Below are 21637 nucleotides of genomic sequence, written 5' to 3'. Positions count from 1 at the left end.
AGGAAGGCATCTGTTTTGGAAAAATGAAGGTACTGTAATACAGTATCACTTGAGATGCTGAAGAATAGAGATTCAGTAGTTGTAATGATGATGATGATGTGATGATGAAACTGCCAACCTCCAGGTTTAGCAATTGTTAAAGAACACAGAGTTAAGGGCTCTGGCTTGGGGGAAAGAAAAGGTCTGTAGCTTGTAAATGCATTGTTCTACTTCTGATTTGATAATTTTTGTAGAAAGGTATTTTTGTTAGCTTTTAGAGTGTTTCTTGCAGAGTCTTTGTATTCATCTTCCCTAATCATTAATTAAAAGCTTCTGTTAGTGGTCCTTCAACTTTCTTAACTGTTTTTGTGGAACTACAAGTTTCCCACTTCCATTGAACTGAAAGCATATTGAGAGAGAGGTCTGGCCTTTGTTACTTCCTTTCTCAGGAATCCAGAGGATTTATGGGCTATGTTTTGAGAATTGCTGTGTCAAATTAGCATTTCAACAGACAAAACAACTGAGGTGTTTCAACTGAGTGCCCTCAAAATACTATTTCAGAAGTGTAGTATTTGTCCTGCTACTTTAATAATATGGTGCTTCATTCTAACTACAAAATCCAATTGTTTTTCCTGCCTTGAAAGAGGGATAACTCATACTTTGGAGTTCCTACATCTCTTCAACTGTAGGAAAATGATATTGGGTCAAGATAATTTCTGCATTAGCTAGCTTGTCCCAACAAATGTTTGGAAAGTTGACTTTGTTCTGGTGATAATAAATCACAAAACCTAACAGGATGCATTTACTGGCAGAGAACACAACTGCATTTTTATATTGAAGGCTGCTCAGATTCATGTAGCAGGAAATCTTCAAATCTAGTTTTTCATGGAGGGAAAATGCTTTTAAAGTAACAAATTGTCTTGCCTTGCATGTAGGCTTCTGCTTTCATCTAAACTAATAATGGTAGAGGCACCTCGAGATTTCTGATTGGGATTTCACTCTCTTGTGAGTGAACAATTTGACATTATTTTTACTGAGTCACCCAGTGAGATTTGCCATTGGGCTTTACCTTTTGGAAAAAGTTACCTTGTTGCCAAGCTTGAATAGTTAAATTTGTTCAGTAGTGCTCTTTTCTATGTTGAAGTCTGAATAGTCTAGAGTAGTAACTTTTCAGAGGTATATGTACATGATAGTGGTGTCTTTCCTTCTGCATTCTGGACTGAAATTATGCTGTTAATTCTGAGTTTTATTTTCAATTGTTGAAAGGGGTAAATTTGATTTTATATATATACACACATATATATGCACAAATGCGAAAAGTTTTCAAGATGCTTTTTGTGAATTAGTAATCTGTTTCTTGATTTCTTTTAAATAATGGAATAGCATGGATATTGAATTGTATATTTATATAATAACTTGAGTATATAGAGGTTTTTCAGTAAAATGACTGCTTTGGAATGAGAGTCCTCACACTTCAAAGCACATTCTGTACAACATCAGATGCTCAGAAAATTTCTTGACTGTGTGGGTGGTTACTCTGAATTGAGTTTTTTCTAAGCATTTCAAAATAGTATTTGTCTTTTTAAACTGTTACTTTTGTTCATCAAAGTTTGATTTTTAAAATGGTATGATTTTAAAGGGTTGATTAGGCTGAACTTTGGACTCAGCTGAACTGTACTGATTTGCAAAGGCTTTTCCATACTGAGAAACATGCCTGTGTTTAAAATTCTATTTTTCCCATTGATTCTAGGTACAGCTGCATTAGAAGAAGATGCTCAGATTCTTAAAGTAATTGAAGCATATTGCACAAGTGCCAAAACACGTCAAACACTAAATTCAAGTAAGTTAGAAAGTACTGAAATGGTTAGAAATGACTAACTAAAACACAAATAAGATAGTTTGCAAAAGACGGTGTTGTATATTCTCAGGCCTTTGCAAATAGCAAGTTGGACCTGCAAATAATAACCTGTTTCTGGTGTAACATCAATGCCACATGTTTATGTATTGGATGCCAAGGACTGTAGTTAGAGACTATCATTTTTCCAGTATTTTGAAAAAATCCAAAACAACAAAAATCTAAATGTGACTACTTGTCATGGTTTGAAATTGTACTAAAGCTTCACAAATGAATAAGAGGTGTCTGAACTGAATGTAACAGCTAATCAGTATGCTTTTGGATAAATTTCAAGAAGTGGTAAGTAGGAGGAATGAAGAAGTTATCATAATTTTGTATTTTTGTTGTGTTGTGTTCAACAAAGGCTTTTTTCCAGGGGAAAGTAACTTAGATCTATAAGACTTTCTTTAATTTTATTGCCACTAGTTGTTTTTAGTATTAATTACAAATTTTAATCCCATCTCATAATTTCAGGAGAAATTGTTCTCAGATGTGTGTTGCTTAAAGCCATTTTTAGTTTCTCAGATCAATACCTAGCATATTGAAAACCTGTAACGTGCCTCTGGGGTCCTACTTCATTTAATCCAAATCAAGGTTGCCATGTGGAGTTCCTCTGTATTGTAAGTAAAACATTGCTCAAAGCAGGGGAGTCCACCAGCATGTGTTCCATTTACACAAGGAAGGAGAAAATGCTGTTGCGTTTGTTCCTTTTTGCACTGTTGAATACAAATTTAATTTGGAGATCCTTGGAACACAGTATAATGATCTTGAAGTACTTGGCTGGTTTTGCTGGAATTAGAAGACTGGACATCATAACTTCTTGTCCTCTAAAGCTATTTAAATTTTGCAATATTAATCACTCTTACTGCTGCCTACAGTGTTTTGCTTCCAAGCAAAAGCACTTCATGCTGACAGTTGAAGTCTTAAAATGCAATTGCAGACTTAGTTCTTGAATTTTCCTAATACATGTTCGTTTGTTATTACCACCTTAAAAAAAAACACAACTACTTTGTATTCCTATGTAACTTACAATGGGAATATAGCAGTTATATTAGACTAAAAACTTCTCAAATAACAACAAAAGCCTTAATTTTAATTTTCTGTCTTAATGAACTGTAGATCTCCAAGATCATGAAATCAGCTACTACTATTATTTTTTTATTAATACTAGTCTTCTTTTATAGCCCTACAGTCATTACAGTAGTGTGTTAAATTGGATAAAGGGAATGAATGAGTTCAAAGTTCTGAAGATATACTGTTGTTCCAAACAAAATCAAATGAGATGATTGCTGTTTAAACACCTCAACTGTGATCTGTTATTTCCAAGGAAAATGTGACAAGAAATGGTTGGGAAAACATTTGCACTTGCACAGTACTTTGTGTGTGCAGAGATGAAGTGGATATGATTTTTTTTTTGCTTGCCTATTTTTCCTGTCTATGTATATTTAAGAAATATACATAGTGCTGTGGGTATCATTGCATACATCAGAAGTCAGCAGCTTTTATTTGCTCTTAATTGCAGCAAGAAACAATTTTTTATTGGTTAGGCACACAGCTGCTTTGTTTGGAAAGCATAGTGTTGTCACCTAAGACTAGGTTTCAGAAGGTCCATTTGTATACTGGAATTGGAAATGGGAAAAGGACCAATAAAGCTGGAATTGCTTCTGTTGGAGCCCTAGTCAGTGTAGGATAACAGAATGAGGTAGTTGTCTGTCATCTGCCAAGTATGCTGGTTTTTTACAAATTCCATTCTTACCTCCCTGTTAATATTTTGCCTGTCCCTCACAGCACTCACTGGGCAATTCCCCTTCCTGCACCTTAATCTGCTGCTTTTGGCAGTGTCAGTACAGCAGACCTATGGCACCAGTGCAGACTGGTAAGGTGTGGCATTAGAGGTAGCAGAGCAACTTTTTAATAGTTGTTTAGGTGGGAAAGAAGTGGGATTTCATTTGGATAGATAGATAGATAGATAGATACATAGATAGATACATAGATGGAAAGGGAAGAGCAGAGTCTGACTTTCTCATGCTTTTTGAGCACTGAGCTTATTTTGCACTTTTGCTTCAAATGAAGACTTATAATCCTCTACAATATCATGTGTATGGTGGCTCATAACATGGCCACTTACATGGCTTCAGACCTTGAAAAATTAAACTGTCCTTACTATGTTTGACCAACTACCCTAGAGATCTGAAAGTATTTATTTGGGGAGATGAACTCAGGTGTGTAGCAAGAGGTGTGTGAGGGGTCAGAATGGGCTAGGCTGTGTCACTGCTAGGCTCTTGGCCATGTTTTTCTGTGAGCTAATTTACCACATGGTTTAACAAATAACAAGGGGTATGGCACAGAAAAAACTATACTTTGACAATCTCCTTCAATGGGTGCAAGATGTTACTGCTGGTTTAGTAATCAGCAGCCCTGCTCTGCATGAGAACCTTTGCTTTTCTTTTTCCCCCCTTCATTTTCCTCTTCACAGTGGTGACACAAGCACTTCTGTTGGCTGTGTTGTGAGCTGTTGGGAAAATTACCTGCTTTAAAAAATTAACCCTACAAATGATTTTTTTCATCTGAAGCTGTTTCCTGACCTGACTCATGAAGCAGCTATACAAAAGACTGTGTCATTGCAAGGGAGGGAAAGGATGAGGTACAGACATGTGATGGGGAAGGGGCTGTTGCTTTTCACATTGGTGCTGGATCATGCTGGCTTACTGTGTTTGTTTACTGCTCTGTGCCCAGTCAAATTATCCCCAGACCAAAACTGACTGTATTTCAAAGGAACCTGACTTCCTCTTCAAAAAAATTCTGTGTTCAAACAATATTTTGTTACTCAAAATTCTCACCTGAGACTGCCTAGAAACTTAAAAGCCACTTCAAAATTGTATTGTAGCCGTTCAAACATTATTATGTGCTGAGTGTAATTTATACCTAAACCCCAAACAAATCTGAAAAAAAAGAAAGAAAAAACCCAACTTTGGTGCCTTTTTAACAATATTTTCTCTTTTCCTTCTCTTCCCATCACCTTTTTGCTTTTATTTCATGTGTTTGGTTGTGGCTATTCCTTACGTTCTCCTCCTCATCCCACCTCTGCCTATCCACATCCACCATTTCATTTCACCTATACATCCTTAGCATGGCAAGGCACTGACCTGATGCATAATCACGTCTTGGCTGATGATGACCAATCAAGTCTAGACTCCTTGGGTCGTCGCAGTAGTCTTTCTCGTTTGGAGCCTTCAGACCTCTCAGAAGACTCTGACTATGACAGTATATGGACAGCCCATAGTTACAGAATGGGGTCTACATCTCGTAAGAGCTGTTGCTCATATATCTCTCACCAGAACTAATGCACTTCTGAGCTTTTTCTTAACAAATGCTTGTTGTATCACAGCCTGCTTTTCTTAGATGTTTTCTTGCTGTTCCTTGTCTCTTTAATGTGATATTTTAACAACTTCTGAGGGAGCTCCTGAAACTTCAGTTATACCTGGTGGAAGGCTCTATTGTCAATTCAGTACACGTACAAATAAGTCATTCTAAAAAGTGTATATCCTGTTAGGGATGATACTTCTTGAGGGTTTTTTAAACTGACAGATGTTAATTTGTAGCTCTGAATGGTCTTTTTTTCTTTTGACTTGGTCAGTGTAGTAGCAGGTCCTTTACTCTTTTTTTTTAATTTTTTTATTTTGGATAAGCACATTTTTATATTTTGTACTGAAACCATACTGGTTTGAGAGCTGAATGCCAGCTATATGGAGATACCTTAGTGGTAGGATTTTCTACATATTATTAACAAAATACATAGCTGGTAGAGGAAGTACAATGCAGCTTACAAATAAGCAGTACAAGAGCTGTACAATCATTCAGATATTCATGTATCTGGCCTGTTTGTTTAGAAGAGCATCTGCTAATCCATAAAAATTTCTGGTTTTATACTAGTGTCTTTTGCTTATTGCTTAAAACGTTTATATGAAGGACCTCACTGCTCTTTCCCCACCCCAGTCTGGCAATTGTCATGAAAACCTGGCAGTCCATGCTCATTACATGCAGTGTTTTGGTACTCTCATGTTACCTGTGGTCATGCTGTCACTTTACTGTATGCAGCAGTGTGGCAGAAAGCAGGGTTTAGATGTTTGCTTGCCTGTTAAAATACACAACTGTCAACTCTCAATTGACCATTCTTCTTGAAAAGACGAGATGAAAATGATTCCCCTGATGGAGACTCCAGTGTTCAGCATCTGAAACTCTAGGTACTACTGTGATCAAATTGGCTTGTTTGAAGTTCTGAATAATAGAATGCTTGGCTTTTGGGTTGTACTGTTTGGAGCACGTCTGTGACAGATTTTATTGTGTCTTGTAACTTCTCTCATAAGCAGGTTTGTTTTCAGCAGCAACTCTTCACTTACAGTCATGTTGGCTTTTTCAGAGAACTGTGACATGCTGTGCACAGCTGAAGGTCTCAAACCTGCACCTGGGGCACTGCTGGGGTGAACTGTGTGTGTGTGTTCTGTCTTGTTGCTAAAATAATTGGCATCAAAACAAAAGCAGCATGTTTTCCAAATCTTTGTAAGCATTAGGGAAAAGTGTGGTGAAAGTGATGAAAGGACAGAAAAGGTTCTCAGTTTTGCAAGGGTTCCCAAGTGCAACACCTTATCACTTTTCACATGAGCATGTTATCCAGTGTTCAGGTACTACACTGTGAACAAGTTCCGAGTAATCATGCTGAAATTTAACTGCAGCCTGGGAACTTGAGCACACTATTTAAGAGATAATCAATACCTTTCCGCAGGTTACGTGAACGGAAAGTTGCAATTGCTAGACATGCATGATTCCAGAATGTGGTCAGTGTGGAGAAGATGTTTCTAGCCAGTTCACGTCTTCGATTTATGTTCAATCTTGTTTGATCCCCTGCTTTATCCTCTCACTGTTTTTGGCGTTCTATAATGTGACTAACAAAAGCAGTAGTGCTTACCAAGGAGGGTTTTCAGGGGTACATTTTACGACTGGTCATATATTATTAATGTAATGACCAGGAACTTGTGTATGTTGAACTTTTTGCAAATGGAGGAGTCCTGCTTAGAGAAAGGAGATAAGTATATGTGGTCCATATCATTTCACAGCACATTTGTAACCCACTTCACTCCCTCCTTTTCAGTCAGCTCTTTTGTTTGTTTTTTTAACATATATGGAAAGTATGGATTGTTTTTTGCCCTGTTTCTTATGCTGTGGTGTTCTAGTTGAATAATGTTTTCTGCACTGGATAAATGATAATTCCTTTGTGTCTGTTTCATGTTATATAGTGTAAATATGAGTTTGTAATACTGTTGTTGCACTTGAACTTTCCTTATCACACAGAAAGTTTTGTTATCCAGATCCGAAGATTTTGACTTTCTATGCACCAAAGCTTTGACAGTTTACCACCATTAATTATTGTAGCATTTAAGTCATTAAATACTATCATAATTAGTATCTTTCATATTGTGTATTCTCATATTAACATCACAGCACATTTAAAACCATTCTACGTCTTCAATGTTACAGGCTGTAAATTATTGTGAACTGATCAGGACTATTAATGCAAAATGCTTGAAACAAACAAAAACAAGGCAAATGTGGAAATGGTGGTATTCAGTCCAAAGGTTCAGTGTTTCTATTTTTGTGGAACTTTAGTCATGGTAATAACAGTACCTTATGTTTATGCAATTCTGTAAATTGTATGTGTACAGTAACAAATACACTGGAAGGATGGAGAACCTGAATTGGAAGGTAGGTTCAAGCCATTGTCAGACCCTCTTCTCATGGCTTATGCAGTGTTTCCATTTAGATTAGTACTTACCATAAACTGAAACCAACCAATATTGATTGGGTGTTTTGCATAACCTTGCCAAAACACAGTAATGTGTATATAGTGACGTAAAACATAGAAAGAATAATATATATTGTGCACTTCATTTGTGAATGGGAGAAGCCATCTTTAGTAGGTGACTGCCTTTGGAAAATGCAAAATGGATGTATATCTGAATGTTTCATTGTACTGTACAGTATGCATATTGTTTGTGGTTGCATATATCAATTAAGTGTTTTGTTTTATATGAAAAGGACATCTGTTATGTACAGTTGAAATAAATTTTGCATTTGCTAGACTGTGACTTTAATTATTACACAGGGGAAAAGGACAGCAGAACTTGTAACTTAACACATCCTCTTCTCCCTATGCCTCCTTTCTCTTCCTCCCTTCTTCCCAGAGGAATCAAATGCTGATGTGAAAGACCTTTTTTGACATAAGTGTGTAATCATTGTTTAATGTAGTTGACATCTACAGGAAATTCAATGTAATGTAAAGTATGTATTCTTCTATATCTTCCTTTTTTGTAAAAATAATTTCAGAGACATTGCCATCTATAGACTGTTTTTCTGTTGCTTTCCTCTTCTGTTAAATTAATTTTATTTTCTTCCTTTTAATTGTTGAGTTTCTTGGGTTTTGGGGGGTTTTGTTTGTTTTGTTTATTTGTTTTTGTTTGTTTTTAAAAATGGTATATTCTCAGTAAAAATATGGGCTGAATTATTGGAACAATCTAAAACCTACTTCTGCAGGTCCTATTGACAGAAATTTTATGAATATACTAAGGGTGTAAATAACCTTATGTGTTTTCATGATTTAATATTACAACATTTTTCTTTTTAATGCAAGACTTATCTTAGTGTTCCTCCTTAAAAATACTTACATATGAGTGAATTTAAACAAATCAATAAGCTAATATACATGCTAAGATGTTTACATAAGAATAAATTTAATAATTATCCCTCTCTACTGAAAGGTCATAACTTTATTATGATTGTAACAACTCTAATGCTGCAGTGATCTGCTTGAAAGTTTTTGTATTGGTTAGCAAAATACGAGCAGTTTAGTGGAGTAGCTCTTTCCAAATGTTGTCTTAGGAATTTCCCATGTCTTCTGTTGGTATCTGTCTTTTCAAATTATTCATTCTGTTCTTACATGACTAACACTTACACATGAAGTTATATTTCAGTCCACTTTATTGTTTCCATTTTACTCATCTAAGCATATTGCTGTAAACTGCCTAAATCAGTCATATCTGAGTCATGAGGGTTTTATTCCTGTTTATCTGTCTCTATTAGTTAAACAACAAAAAAAAAACCAACTCCATGCTTAAACCTTTTTTATTATTCCTAAGAGTATGCAAGCAATGGTGTATCTTATACAGTGAACTAAAGTTTAGCAGATATTTGGGTTCTGATATGTGTATTCTTTACAAAGATAGCAAAGGATACCCTTTGGACTTTGGCAGATCCATAGCACAGATTTTTCCAGTTTTTAAGTCTCAACACATGCAGAGTCTGGGAGCAGCATTTTTTGACTTCTTTGTATTAGGACCTCATGAAAAATTTATTTAAAAGAGAAGGTTAATTTGGCAGGTCTGCTCATTTGCTTTAACATATTTAATATAACAAATGCAATGAAACACTGAATGTTTAAAATATTTTAAATGACAAGCAATTTTTTCTAATATTTGCTTCACTCGGAAATGCTCATGTCTGTACATGCCAGTGGTTAATGGTAGATCTAAACAGTTGTGTTTAGACACACTTGTTGTGTACACACACTTGTTTTTCAGTGGCAAGTCATGCTCCTTTCGTTGAAACTCAAGTAAATTTAATTTCTGAGAGCTTATTAGCTCATAAAGTTGGTGAAAAACAGAATTGTATATTTATAAGTACCGTTGCAAATTTTTGACCTTTATCCCTGTCTTGTTTCTCTCCTTACCTCTTCTAATCACAGTAAAGGTGTGAAGTGAAGGAAACAACAATACTTAAAAGCTGTGCAACACAGTCTTTACTCATGGCTTCAGATAGTGCTGTGCACTTCTTGACATTACCACCATCCCCACACATTGACTTCCACACCTCAAATTAGGACACTCATTGTCTTCTATGACTATGATCCTTCTCTTCCCATTCACCAGCTGGAGGAAGCTGTTCTTGGCTGACTGGGGAGAGTTGTCTTTTAACTGATGCCCTGAAATGAGCTACTTTAAGCAGATGATGTGAACACCCACCTCCATTTTACTCTTGGCTTAAATGGTTCTTGGACAGACAGGTCTTTGAACATAGGCAGAGATTTAATATTCAGTTAAAGTAGAAAGATTTCTGAATTTCATCCCCCTTTTCTTACTTCCCTCCTGCAAAACTTCTGAACTCTCTACATATTTGTCTGCTAAATGATTCAAAACAAAGGATCAGACTATTCACTAGTACAGCTCTTTCTGAAACCTGGCTTCTGTCAGGAACCAGGATGGTGCCATATAAAAATAGCACGTTGCTCAGAGAAATTGTGGATGCCCCATCCCTGGGAGTACTCAGTCCAAACAGGATTTTGTTTGGATGAGGCTTTGAGCAACCTGGTCTAGGGGAAGGTGTCTCTGCCCATGGCAGGGGGATTCACTCTATGTCAACCCTTTTGTAAGGTGTTATGCTCCTTCTGGGGGAGAGTGAATAAAAGCTGAGGTTGTGAGTTAGGATTGCAAACAGACATCAGTGAGAACTGTGACATCCAGTCTCTGCTACAGGATCTTACTGATTTGGTGTTAAGACCATACTCCAGGGTGAGGAGTGACACTCTACCTGTTTTGGGCAAATATAAAATGAACTTTAGTTATGAAGTCTTTCAACCATGTAAATACCCAAACAGGTTTCAACTTTCCTTATTTCTAGAAATTCTCAGAACTGCTTGCTTGTTTTTGACTGATTGATTTAGCTGGAAAAGGGACCAGGCACTGAAAACCAAAAGCTAGGGGCTGTTCCTCACAGGCATATTCTTGTATTTCAGGTATTCTACCACATTATTGCTAAGATCTGTAGCCCTGGTCTGAATGTCAGGTGGGCTGTGTTGTTGCTGGCTTTACTCTGGAGGCTAAATTTGCTAAACCTATAATTTAGCGTATGATTTTGTCAAAAAACATTGTAATTCTTGATTCTCCACTCTAGGGCTCAGAGATACTGATATTGAATAGATACCTTTATTTTTTTCATGGAATTAAATTTATGGAAACTTAGTTGAATCTTGATTATAGAGGTCAGTTGTTTGCCTTAGTTATTCAACAGACTTCTAGACAGTGGGGTTATTCTTCTAAGACCCTTCTCTGCTGAGAAGTTATAGCAACTTACTTGGCATTAATATTTGTTTGCTAGTCTTGAAGTAATTGTTTGACTTTGTTAAACATACTTTCTTGTCCCATCTACCTACTTCTCTCAACACCTATTCCCTATTAAAAAAAAACCAAAACCCAAAACAAAACCAAACGAAACCAAAAAACAACAACAAATCCCCACGTGAAAAACCCCAACAAACTGACTAGTACTTGTGGTTATGCTTTCTCAAGGTGAATTAGGCAGTTGTTTGAGATCAATTTAAATATAGTCATTTGGCCTTTTTGACTTGGAATAGTGTCTTGTAATAAAATTCAGTGTGAAACTTGGATGCTTAGGATTGAGGAATAACAAATACGGCAAACTAAAGTCACTTGATTCTTCTACCCTATTTCATGAAAATGTGGAGTATGTCTCAAAGGTGTTTAGGATTTTCTGAGCTGTACGAATGTCTTAGACTGTCCTTTCAGTAATAATTTAGTGGGAAATGCCCACTGTGCTGTAGCACAACCTTCTCTTCATGTCCTAAAGCTGGAGCTTTTGCAAAAGGAAATAGTTACACAGAGGGTAGGCATAAAGAACTTGATGAAGGCACAAGGTGGAACTTAGGGGATATTGCTGAGTGCCAGTGATGACTCTGCTTGAAGTTACTTCCAGATATGTAATTACAAAAAAACACCTTAAAAATAATAAAAAAGGATAACTGCTGGTGTAAATGGTGCAGAATTTTGAAACAGCTTCATTTTGCCTTTAGGACTTGACACCTCCTGTCTGATGTTACTGTGCACGTACTCATTTGATGACCAGATCCTGTGTGGCAGGATAGATGTGCTGTGTGTTTGTACCTTTGATACTCAGCAAGTGCTTCTGGGGTTTAGGAAAGAAAAATCTACAATAAAGAAAAACCCTCCAAAGCTCAAAAAACCCAAACCACGATCAAGGAGAAAGTGTGAGGGGTTTTGCATGAGTCCAAACCATAAAAACAGGAAGAGTTCTGACATACAAGTAAGAGTTTGTATGACCAAGGGTATAGGAGCAGTGAAGGCAAGAGTGAAACTTGTGTTCCACAGTAGTTACTGTCCTGTGGCACAGGAAGGTCAGTGTTCACAGCAGTTGTTTTCCTTTTCCATGTTTGTGTGGCACGAGGTCTCCTTGTTTGTTGAAGTGCTTTGTGTGTCTCTGCAGTGTTGTGTGCTGCATCTGCTGTACATTCATCAGGATGTGCTGCTGTAGACATCTGCATCACATGCATGTGTGTGTATGGGTGAACAGCTGGGACATTTGTTGTCAAACTGTCTCCTCCACGCTATTTGTGCTTTGCAAGGACTTGTGTTACCCTGTCCAGCGGACAGTTGGATGCAGCTCCATACAAAGGGAAAGATAACGTGTGCTCCATTTGGGTGGAGGGAGTCATGAGTGAGTAATATCTGGCAGTTCTCTCCCCTTGGTCAGTGTCTCTCTTGGCCTGTGCTGGGCTGAGGTGTGCTCCACATCAGTACAGAGACCCAAAATGCAGTGATCTGGTAGCAGCTGTTGCCAACTAATTCCTAATACAACATTTAATTCAGTTCTGTGTTAGCTGCAAGGCTCATAAAGCAGAGCAGTAAGCAATTAACTGAAGTAAACATGAGAGCTTTTTACAGTTAGAGATTCACAGAGCAAACAGGGAAGTGTCCTTGAGCTCCCTACAGAATTTGGATGTGTTTGTTTTATAGGTTGTTCCTCCTGGAAAATAACTGGAAGTATATTAACCCTTAAAAGATTTCTTCGCTCCGTAAGAAGAACTTACAGCTTTCAAGGACAAGATTATTTCTCAAATCTGCTGTTCTCTTTATTCTATATAATTTTGACAGTCACATACTGATACATTAGATCTTTATGTAAGCTTAAGGAAACTTTTTTTTTTTGTTAAAGACATTTGTCATTGTTTGCTAAAATAGTTTAAATAGCTAAACATGTAGAGCTAAGATGGGGTCCTTACAAGCTCGCTGTTCAGAACTCAAGACTGCAGCTTTTTGGGAAGTTTGTATTTTGTAATGAGTGTGATTTATTCAGCACTTTTATTTGTTTACATTATGTGTTTTACCATGAACCATAAAAGAAAAGTGCTGTTAGCACAAAGAGATGTTCAGTAACTAATTTCTCTGGACAGACATGTACTCTGTAGTACCAAGTTATCAGTTTGAACTGTATGAGACTTGAGAAATTCCTGGTTAATGGAAGTTCACTACAGTGAATTGGTGGGCAGGTGTACCTTAGTTTTTAAAACGGGTTTCTTAGTTAAAAAATGTAAGAACTTCAATGCTTTATCTGCAGTGTTTGAATTCTGAACATATGCTTAGACACCAGTTTATTTACAGACCTTCTTAAAAAAAAAACAACCTTGTAATTTGTTGCAGCCCAATTGAATAATGTTTTTAGAACACCTGCTTGTGAGTGGATGCACATTTCTGAGTTGTAGCTTATTTAGTCAGAACTACGTTTTTGTAATATATATGATTTAACTTGATGTTATAAATTGTAGTGTGTGGAAAAAGTTGTGAAGATGTTGGAATGTTTTGCGTTTTTATCAAACCATGTGCTTTTTAAAACATCTGTTAAATACCCAGTGTGTTTCATTTGGTATAGGACTAAAAGACTATAAGAGTATTTGCATGTATATGTGTGCACACAAAATGTGGTGCTTACAGTGTTTTGGGGAAAAGAGTTTTTACTTTTTTCTTTAATTTTTGTTTCATTTGATACCACTATTCTGCTCCTTACTGACAGAGTAATGGGTTTAGAACAGAATTATATATTGGATTTGTGTCAGTGTGAGATCAGAATCTGTCCTTGACACTTAAATTGCTATTACTTAAACACAGTTGTGTCTTTCTCAGTCTGCTGTGGGGAATTTGAACAGCTTTTACTGTTGGTTGAATAGTGCACTGCTCCTTGAACAGTGTAACATCCCTGTCAGTGACTCAGGAGTTATGTCACCAGTGGGATAGGAGAGTCAGACAACCTTTTGTTGTTGTAAGGCTGTGGTTTCAAAAGTGAAAAGTGTGCCAGTAACTCATGTAGAGGGAAGGGGTAAATGGAATGGATATACCTTGGTTATGGGGGTGTATCATGCAGTGAATGAATGAATAATCTTTGAAATGATCCAGTGGTATTTGTGAGTTGCTCATTTTGTAATTTATTTTTACAACAGGTTCCCGTAAAGAATCAGCTCCTCAAGTCCTGCTTCCAGAAGAAGAAAAAATTATCGTAGAAGAAACTAAAAGTAATGGTCAGACTGTTATAGAAGAGAAGTAAGAAAATGTTTAATGAATGATGAATTAAAGTAGTAAACTTTGCACACTTTTTCCTCCTCCTGTCTCCCATTATAGTAGGGTGTGTATGGTATGTTTGTATTTGGAATAGAGCCATTTGGAGTATGCTGCCAGTCCTCTGAGTGCAGCTGGCCTTCATTTAAATGTCTGGTTTCTTTGTATGTGCTGTGCACCCTATTCCACCTGTGCCAAGAAGTGATGTGCTTCACTTACAAATAATTTTTCCAAGTGCTGTCAGATTTCAGTATTAAATAGGTGTCATCCTTCTAGTTAGTGTGTGGAGTTGTTCTACTTTTTTGGTAAAGTGTATGTTGGAAATGAAACTACAGTTCTGGTGTAGAAAGTCGTAATCCAGAAACTAGTAGAGGCCCGTCAGTGCTTGAGAGATGTTTCTTGTCACAGAAGCTGTTAACAAGTCCTTGCCTTACTGAATATAAATCAGGATTAGAGACAGGTTTGCAATTAGCTATTGGGTGTGGGGTGGTTTTTTATTTAATTGCATTTCATTAAACAGTTTTGTCTAATAATAGATTCAGATGTGTATTTCTGAAAACTGTTGTTACAGATGACCTTCTTTTTTCATTTTAGAAGCCTTGTTGACACAGTATATGCATTAAAGGATGAAGTACAGGAGTTAAGACAGGTTAGTAATTTGCTACATTTATAGCAACATGGAAAAAGAGAAGATGGAAGGCTTGTTATAAAACTAAAGATGGCTTGCAAGTTCACTTTGACAGTCATGAACTTGAATTTTGGACTAGATTTACTTTTAAAAGTCAAATATAGTTTGCCAAAAAGCATTCCCTTATTGTCATCAGTCTTCTGAGAACAGCATTGAGGATTGCTTCTCTGAAGTCAATTACTGAGCTGTTTTTGGATGTTACAGTTTCTGAAATGGTGGAAGTGTGAAGCAAATTCACTTGTTAGGTCTCACCAGCAACGTGAGCTTACAGAGACTGAGAAATCATATTTGCTAGAGAACGCTAATAAATGCCTAAATAGAACCAGATATTTATAGTTCTAAAATTATACAGTGTTAAAGTAACATGAACACATCTTATGGTTCAGTCCTTAAAACTGCTCATTTCCAGAACAAGAATCCTTTTCAGTGCCTATCCACACGGCTTTTGTTAAATGAGGGCTTTCCAGTAGCTCTGGGTGCTTTTTTGTCACTTGTTCTAAGTATCCACCATGAATAAATAAAAATATCATCTTATCAGGACATATCTTGTTTTAACCATATTAATGGTGCTGCATGTAGTCTTTGCCTAATGTAAAGGTAGAAAGAAGCACTGGATTTTCCTCACTATGCAAAGTGTGAATTTGCTTACCAGTCTGATTCTGGAAGTTGGAGAAAACCTCTTGTGTTAATGTAAAAAGGATTTGTATTCAAATTTCTTCAGGTCTGGGGCTATAAAAGTGATTTTTTTTTGCAATCTGTAAGCATGCCTAGTATTTCTAAGGATGTTGTGCATATTCCTTGAAATAGAACAGTTTATGTGTTGCATACTTAAATTCTGCTGTGGTCAGCATATAAAGAATGAGTATCCCAGGTTAGATCTGAATTTGGTAGTCTTTTAAAAAATACAGTTCTTGTAATGAAAGCAGCCATAATAGCCCACTAATACTCCTGTGACCTCCTGCTTTTATACAAAGAATAAATGTGCAGCCTTACTGAGGCTCTGCACAGCTCCATGACCCTTAAACAAAAAGTCACCTTCTCCTGAGCTTCATGCAACACCTCTCTTTTCTGGTGCCTTTCCTAATAGATGTTATGCAGAATTTTACATCTCCAAGCCAAGACATATTAAAGCCTGATTTAATTTTCTTACATATCAGGATTTCAGCAATCTCATCTTAAAAGCATTTATTGGTTCACTGCTGTGATACTGCCAACCAGAGAAGTGGCAGAAATAATATCTGAGTTGGCAAGGGCTTTTTGGATAAAGGCTCTCTGGGAGTGCATAGTGTCCTGGTTGGTGTAGACACCAGACTGCAAAGTGGGATCCTTCCTTTAGCAGCTTTCATTAGTTATTCATAGCTGTTGTTCCACAGGCAATACACTTGAACTGGTCCTGAACTGGCAGACTTAATAACTTAAATTTATTCTTACGTAAAATAATGAACTTTGAGTTTCTCAACAGACTTGGGGAGGCAATGGAGTTAATGAGGTGACAGAGTGGTTGTGTATAGACTAGGGAACAAGCTGCAAAGCAGTGCCACAGAAAGGGACCTGGGGATCCTGGTCAGTGGCAAGTTGAACATGAGCCAGCAGAGCCCTGGCAGCCAGGAGGGCCAACCCTGTCCTGGGGGCATCAGGCACAGCATCACAGCTGGGCAAGGGAGGGATTGTCCTGCTCTGCTCTGAGCTGGGGCAGCCTCACCTCCAGTGCTGGGGCTGTTCTGAGTGCCACAATATAAAAAGATATTAAAGTATTAGAGAGTGTCCAAAGCAGGGCAATGAGAATGGTGAAGGGCCTTGAGGGGAAGCTGGCTGAGCTCACCTGGTTTGTTCTCCCTGGAGAAGAGGAAGCTGAGGGGAGACCCCATTGTGGACTACAACTTCCTTGTGAGGGGAAGAGGAGGAGCAGGTACCAGTCTCCTCTGATGACCAGTGACAGGACTTGAGGAAACACTGTGAGTCAGGGAAGGTTTAGGTTGGATATTAGGAAAAGGTTTTTCAACCAGGGGGTAGTTGGGCACTGGAACAGGCTCCCCAAGGATCCCAGCAGCCCAGGTTACAGCACCAAGACTGTCTGAACTCATGAAGCATATGGACAGTGCTCTCAGGCACATGGTGTGATTCTTGGTGTCCTGTGCAAGGTCAAGAGGTGGACTTAATGATCTTGATGAGTCCCTCCCAACTCAGTTCATATTCTATGATTTTATGATCCCATCATATTTCTAAAATATCTGTAAATGACAGCTAATGGGAGTCCAGTTAGACCCTTGGTTTGAAGGCCTGTGTTTGTTAAACATCATTAGACTTACCTTGGGGCCTTATTTCAATGTTATTTTACCTTCTGGTGGCTCCTCTGCTGTTCCCTACATCACCTTGACCTGAACAGGATTAAACAGTGTAAGCATTCCTGTGGATTGGTCCCTGTCATCCTTATGGTCCTATTGTTCATTTATTTCAATATTGCCTGATGGCTCTAAACAGTGAGAACTCACTTGTCAATATACATGTGGAGAAATGGTGTTCCTTGAAATTCAGACTTCTCTTAGACTGCTGGTAGTCATCAGTCTAGTTTAAAATTTAGTCACCAAATACTTTTCAGAGAATGTAAGGGTTTTCAGGATACTCCTTTCTACTATTTACATTCCTAATGAAGCAAGTTAATTTGCATTAAATTTTAAGAAGCTTTTTGGAGATTGAAACCAGTTAAAATCACAGGAGGTTCTTACAGGGGATATTTAGTCTGCTTACTGCTTCATTTCCCTTCTCCATTAGCAACAAATATATTCTACTCCTCATTGATCAGATTTGAGCAGAAGAATTCAAGATTAGTGGCCATCTGTTACTAGCACTTGCTGTATCAAGGCAACTACAAATAGGAAGTAGCTCAGTTTCCATTTGGTAGCTTTGGTTGCACTGTGTGAAATAACTATGTAACTTGTGAAGATTTAATAGAAGCTTTGCTTTTGAACAGCTAATATCAGTTTTACTGGGAAGAGCCTTCAGAGTTTGTAACTGACAGTGTATATGTAGCCAGGTCTGTTAAAAGCCCCCAAATAAACAAGTAATATCTCTGTCTCTGTTAAACAGGATAACAAAAAGATGAAGAAATCATTAGAAGAGGAACAAAGAGCTCGCAAGGACTTGGAGAAGCTTGTTAGAAAAGTTTTAAAGAATATGAATGATCCATCTTGGGATGAAACCAACTTATAACCACTTTTTTTTCCCCTTCTTCTTTCTATTGAAAGACCAGTTGTAAAACTGAGCTGGGAAGCCTTCTGACATTAGTCAGTGTTGCATCAAGAGCACTATAAAACAGGATTTAACTGGATCTAATGATTTCTTGCTCTGAACATACAGAAAGAGTCAAGCCATTTACTGAAGCAATCTGTACTTTAAGCATGGAGACTGTGGATCCTGAACTCTACTAAACTTAATTTGTTTGCATCCAAATTACCTCATTTTGCAGAAAGTGCAGCACCTGACTAAAAGTCCATGTTTTTCAGTGGCTTTTTAATTAAATATGTATTTTTCATGTAAATAGCTGTAATTTAGAATGCATATGTGATTGATGTATCAGGGCTGATATGCTGGGGTTTTTTTCTTGTGTTATTATAATGGTCACGAGTGTTAGAAATGATGGCAGTACTGTCTTACCTAAGAAAGGTCAGAGTTTTTTGTGGATGATTATGAATTAGGTCCAAATTACCCACTCACCACACATGCAAATTTAAACCCCTATTTTTCCTATTTACCACTATATTTAAATCCTTTACTGTTACCTGTTACTTTAAACAGTTTACAGTTCCTTAAGAACAGTATTAAAATACAGGAAATTGTTTATTGACAGTAGAAACAATTTTTAACAAATCTAATGCCCACAATTTATGTTCACATACACTTGTTTGGCAGACTAATCTATTGTGCTTTGGCCACCAAAAGACTGATGTACTTGCCTGCTTTTTATGACTGTGATTTTTAGGTGTTTATGTACTACATTTTCTACTGTTGTGCTTAAACATACAGCTGGCTAATAACAGATCATACAGTTTGTTAAAGGAAAACTCAATCTAATCCAGAATTTTGTGAATAAATTGTTGCTATTTATATTTTATGGTCACAGCAATTAAATTTTAGCTAACCTTTGTGCATAAGACACATGGGCTAGGCTGAACTTCATTCAGAGTTTTGTTTCTATACCACTATATAAGATTCTCTGTTTGGAGTTCCCATACTGTGGAAGCAGTCATTCCTTTCCCACCCTGTTTTCTTTGCATGTTGCTGATTTCTGTCCTACTAGGATTTAAATGGAAAGAAATGTGGAAGTAAGATTTTTTTTAATCGTACTGTAATTCATAATTTGCACTGCTGACAGATTTTTAAATACATAAAGGAACATTAATTCCCTAGTCTGATAGGTGCAATCACTGCAGATTCTTGTATTTAAGATAGGAGATGATATATCACTGCAAATGGTGAGCTTCAGATGGAGCACTTAAAATACTGATCCCATTAAAGCTCATTGTTTTCATGGATTTCATCAAATTTGGGATTCAACTCCAGACAGTGCAGCTTTCTGAGGGGTTTGTATTCAGCTGAGTCAGAAGTGCAGGTATAGCACAGACTTGAGTCACATCTTTTGTCATTCTGATTTTCTACTGCCCTTTAACTCCTGCTAAATGTAATGCTTGGACTTAAGCAAATGTTTGTACAAACTTCAGTGAGTTGGAGCCAGGATGATTTGGGTTGTAAGAATTGTCATGCATTTTTAATCTAACGAAAATTCTACTTTTAAAGCTACCCACTTTTTTCAGTCAAGAACGACATTTTTAAAATAGGAAATTCTGTCAATAATTACATACTTGAGAAACAATTCTGTGAGAATGGATGCTTCATAACCTGAGCAGACAAGTTGTCTCTTTTAGAAAGCTGAATATATTTGTAGGTGTCTCGCGTTCCTGCAATTTAAAAATGTTTTCCTTTAAATCTAAATGAGAAAAAAATCAACATCTACATTACCACAGTTATATATATTCACAGAACTTTAAATTTGTTAATTCTTGATATGAAAATCTTTCCTTGATGTTTGCTGTTGCACAAAATTGTGGACTGACATTGTATTTATCTTCACATTTAGAAAATATTCTTGCTAAAAACGAAGTGATACTAACCCCTGCAAATGCATACTATCATGGCCAAATTTAGACTTGGGAAAGCCAATATAATTAGAATTTTGCTAACATTTTCATTTTCTGACATCCAGGGTATTTTCAGAGTGATTTTTAATTTTCATTTGAGCATATGCAAAAAGACATTCCAGAGGAAGAAGCATAAAAGGAAAAACATTAACCTTAGCAATGTTTAGCAAATTTTAACTCAGGAACAACTTCCATCATAACAATTTGTTTTACATAATATTGTAAAGAGTGGTGTTGCTATGTAAATCTGCTGACTCTTAGTACCTGTGGTATTATAATTTCTGACAGTACCCCTCCATTGACATCTTATGAACATGCCTTAAACACTGGGATGAAGCAGTTGTTAAATATGACCAGGACATAGAGACTGATTTTATTCAAGGTGGATTGGGAGGACTAATTTTTGCACAAACATACACACACAAAAAAAAGGAGGCAAAAAGGAAAACTGACCCAATATTGTAGATAGCTTTTGTCTCTAATGCAGAGAGCAGCTTCTGACTTTTGGGAACTGAGAAGTACCTGAACTTGTTTTCATTGACAGTTTGTTACAGTGTATATAGATTGTAAATGTCACCATGGACCTTCTGAATTGTTGGAAACTTTATATAAGCATGGATAAATGGGGCACTGTTTATTTAACCTATTCAAGGGTTGTTTGTTTGCTCTCATCATTTAGGGATGAGGAGATGAAGCCATTTCTTATCCTATAGATGTGAAGCACTTTCAGTTCTGAACTGTCCAAAATGTAGCATAACATTTCTCTGTACTTACTGATGTATGTGTGTTTGTCTCGCCATGTCATGACATCCTAAAGATTGAATAACTGACTGCTTTTGTATAAATCTTTTTAATGCAAATCGTTTAGGGAATTTAGAGTATCTGTTTACAGTGTCTGTGGAGAAATCTAGCTTAGATGTCACAATAATATCCTGGTATCCACTACTAAAGCATTTATGCTAAATTGTAATTAAACCATGAATTTTTCCCCTACCCTATGAAGTGTTACATTTCATCTAATATGTGGGTTATGAGATAAAGAAGGGAAATTGCCTTTTTTTTTTTTTTTTTTTTTTCTGCCTTTCATATAAATAACCACCTCTCCAATTCAGTAGCTGCTACACTATCTTGAAAGAGCTTTTTCATGGTCTTTTATAATAGTAAATTGATGCCTGGAAAAAAACAACAAAGCAAGGGTTGTTTAGAGGGGTGAGAAGGAGGATCTTAACTGTCTTACACTGAGAAATGTTCTCTTTCTTTGGCAACCTGACCTGCTCAGGTAATGTAAGAAATGGAGGAGATCAAAGACAAAAAATAGTGAAAGGAAAGAAAGCAAGAGACACTAGAAACTGCATCAATTGAGTAAAATATGTCTATATGGATGATTTATCTGAATAGACAGAAATTTGTG

At 36.8% G+C, this 21637-nt stretch overlaps 1 protein-coding gene across 4 annotated transcripts in view; it reads left to right on the top strand.

Annotated features, from left to right (window-relative positions):
• The window catches only part of ARHGEF7 (Rho guanine nucleotide exchange factor 7), a 116181-nt gene extending 94962 nt beyond the window's left edge, over window positions 1–21219 (top strand). For 2 of the 4 annotated variants that reach the window (XM_033052737.2, XM_033052739.2), the window contains exons 18-22: window positions 1730–1819; window positions 5003–5179; window positions 14229–14328; window positions 14938–14992; window positions 18119–21219. In XM_033052737.2, coding sequence (XP_032908628.1) covers window positions 1730–1819; window positions 5003–5179; window positions 14229–14328; window positions 14938–14992; window positions 18119–18241 — 545 coding nt within the window. In that variant the 3' untranslated portion in view covers window positions 18242–21219. Of the gene's footprint in view, window positions 1–1729; window positions 1820–5002; window positions 8011–14228; window positions 14329–14937; window positions 14993–18118 lie in introns of those variants that run through there. The other 2 variants (XM_033052738.2, XM_033052740.2) reach the window with 2 other exon arrangements.
• The last annotated feature ends 418 nt before the right edge of the window (window positions 21220–21637 follow it).

Source organism: Catharus ustulatus, chromosome 2 (assembly GCF_009819885.2).
Source record: "Catharus ustulatus isolate bCatUst1 chromosome 2, bCatUst1.pri.v2, whole genome shotgun sequence".
NCBI lineage: Eukaryota > Metazoa > Chordata > Aves > Passeriformes > Turdidae > Catharus > Catharus ustulatus.
The sequence above is the reverse complement of the archived record's forward strand: the minus strand, read 5'-3'. Positions and strand labels throughout refer to the sequence as shown.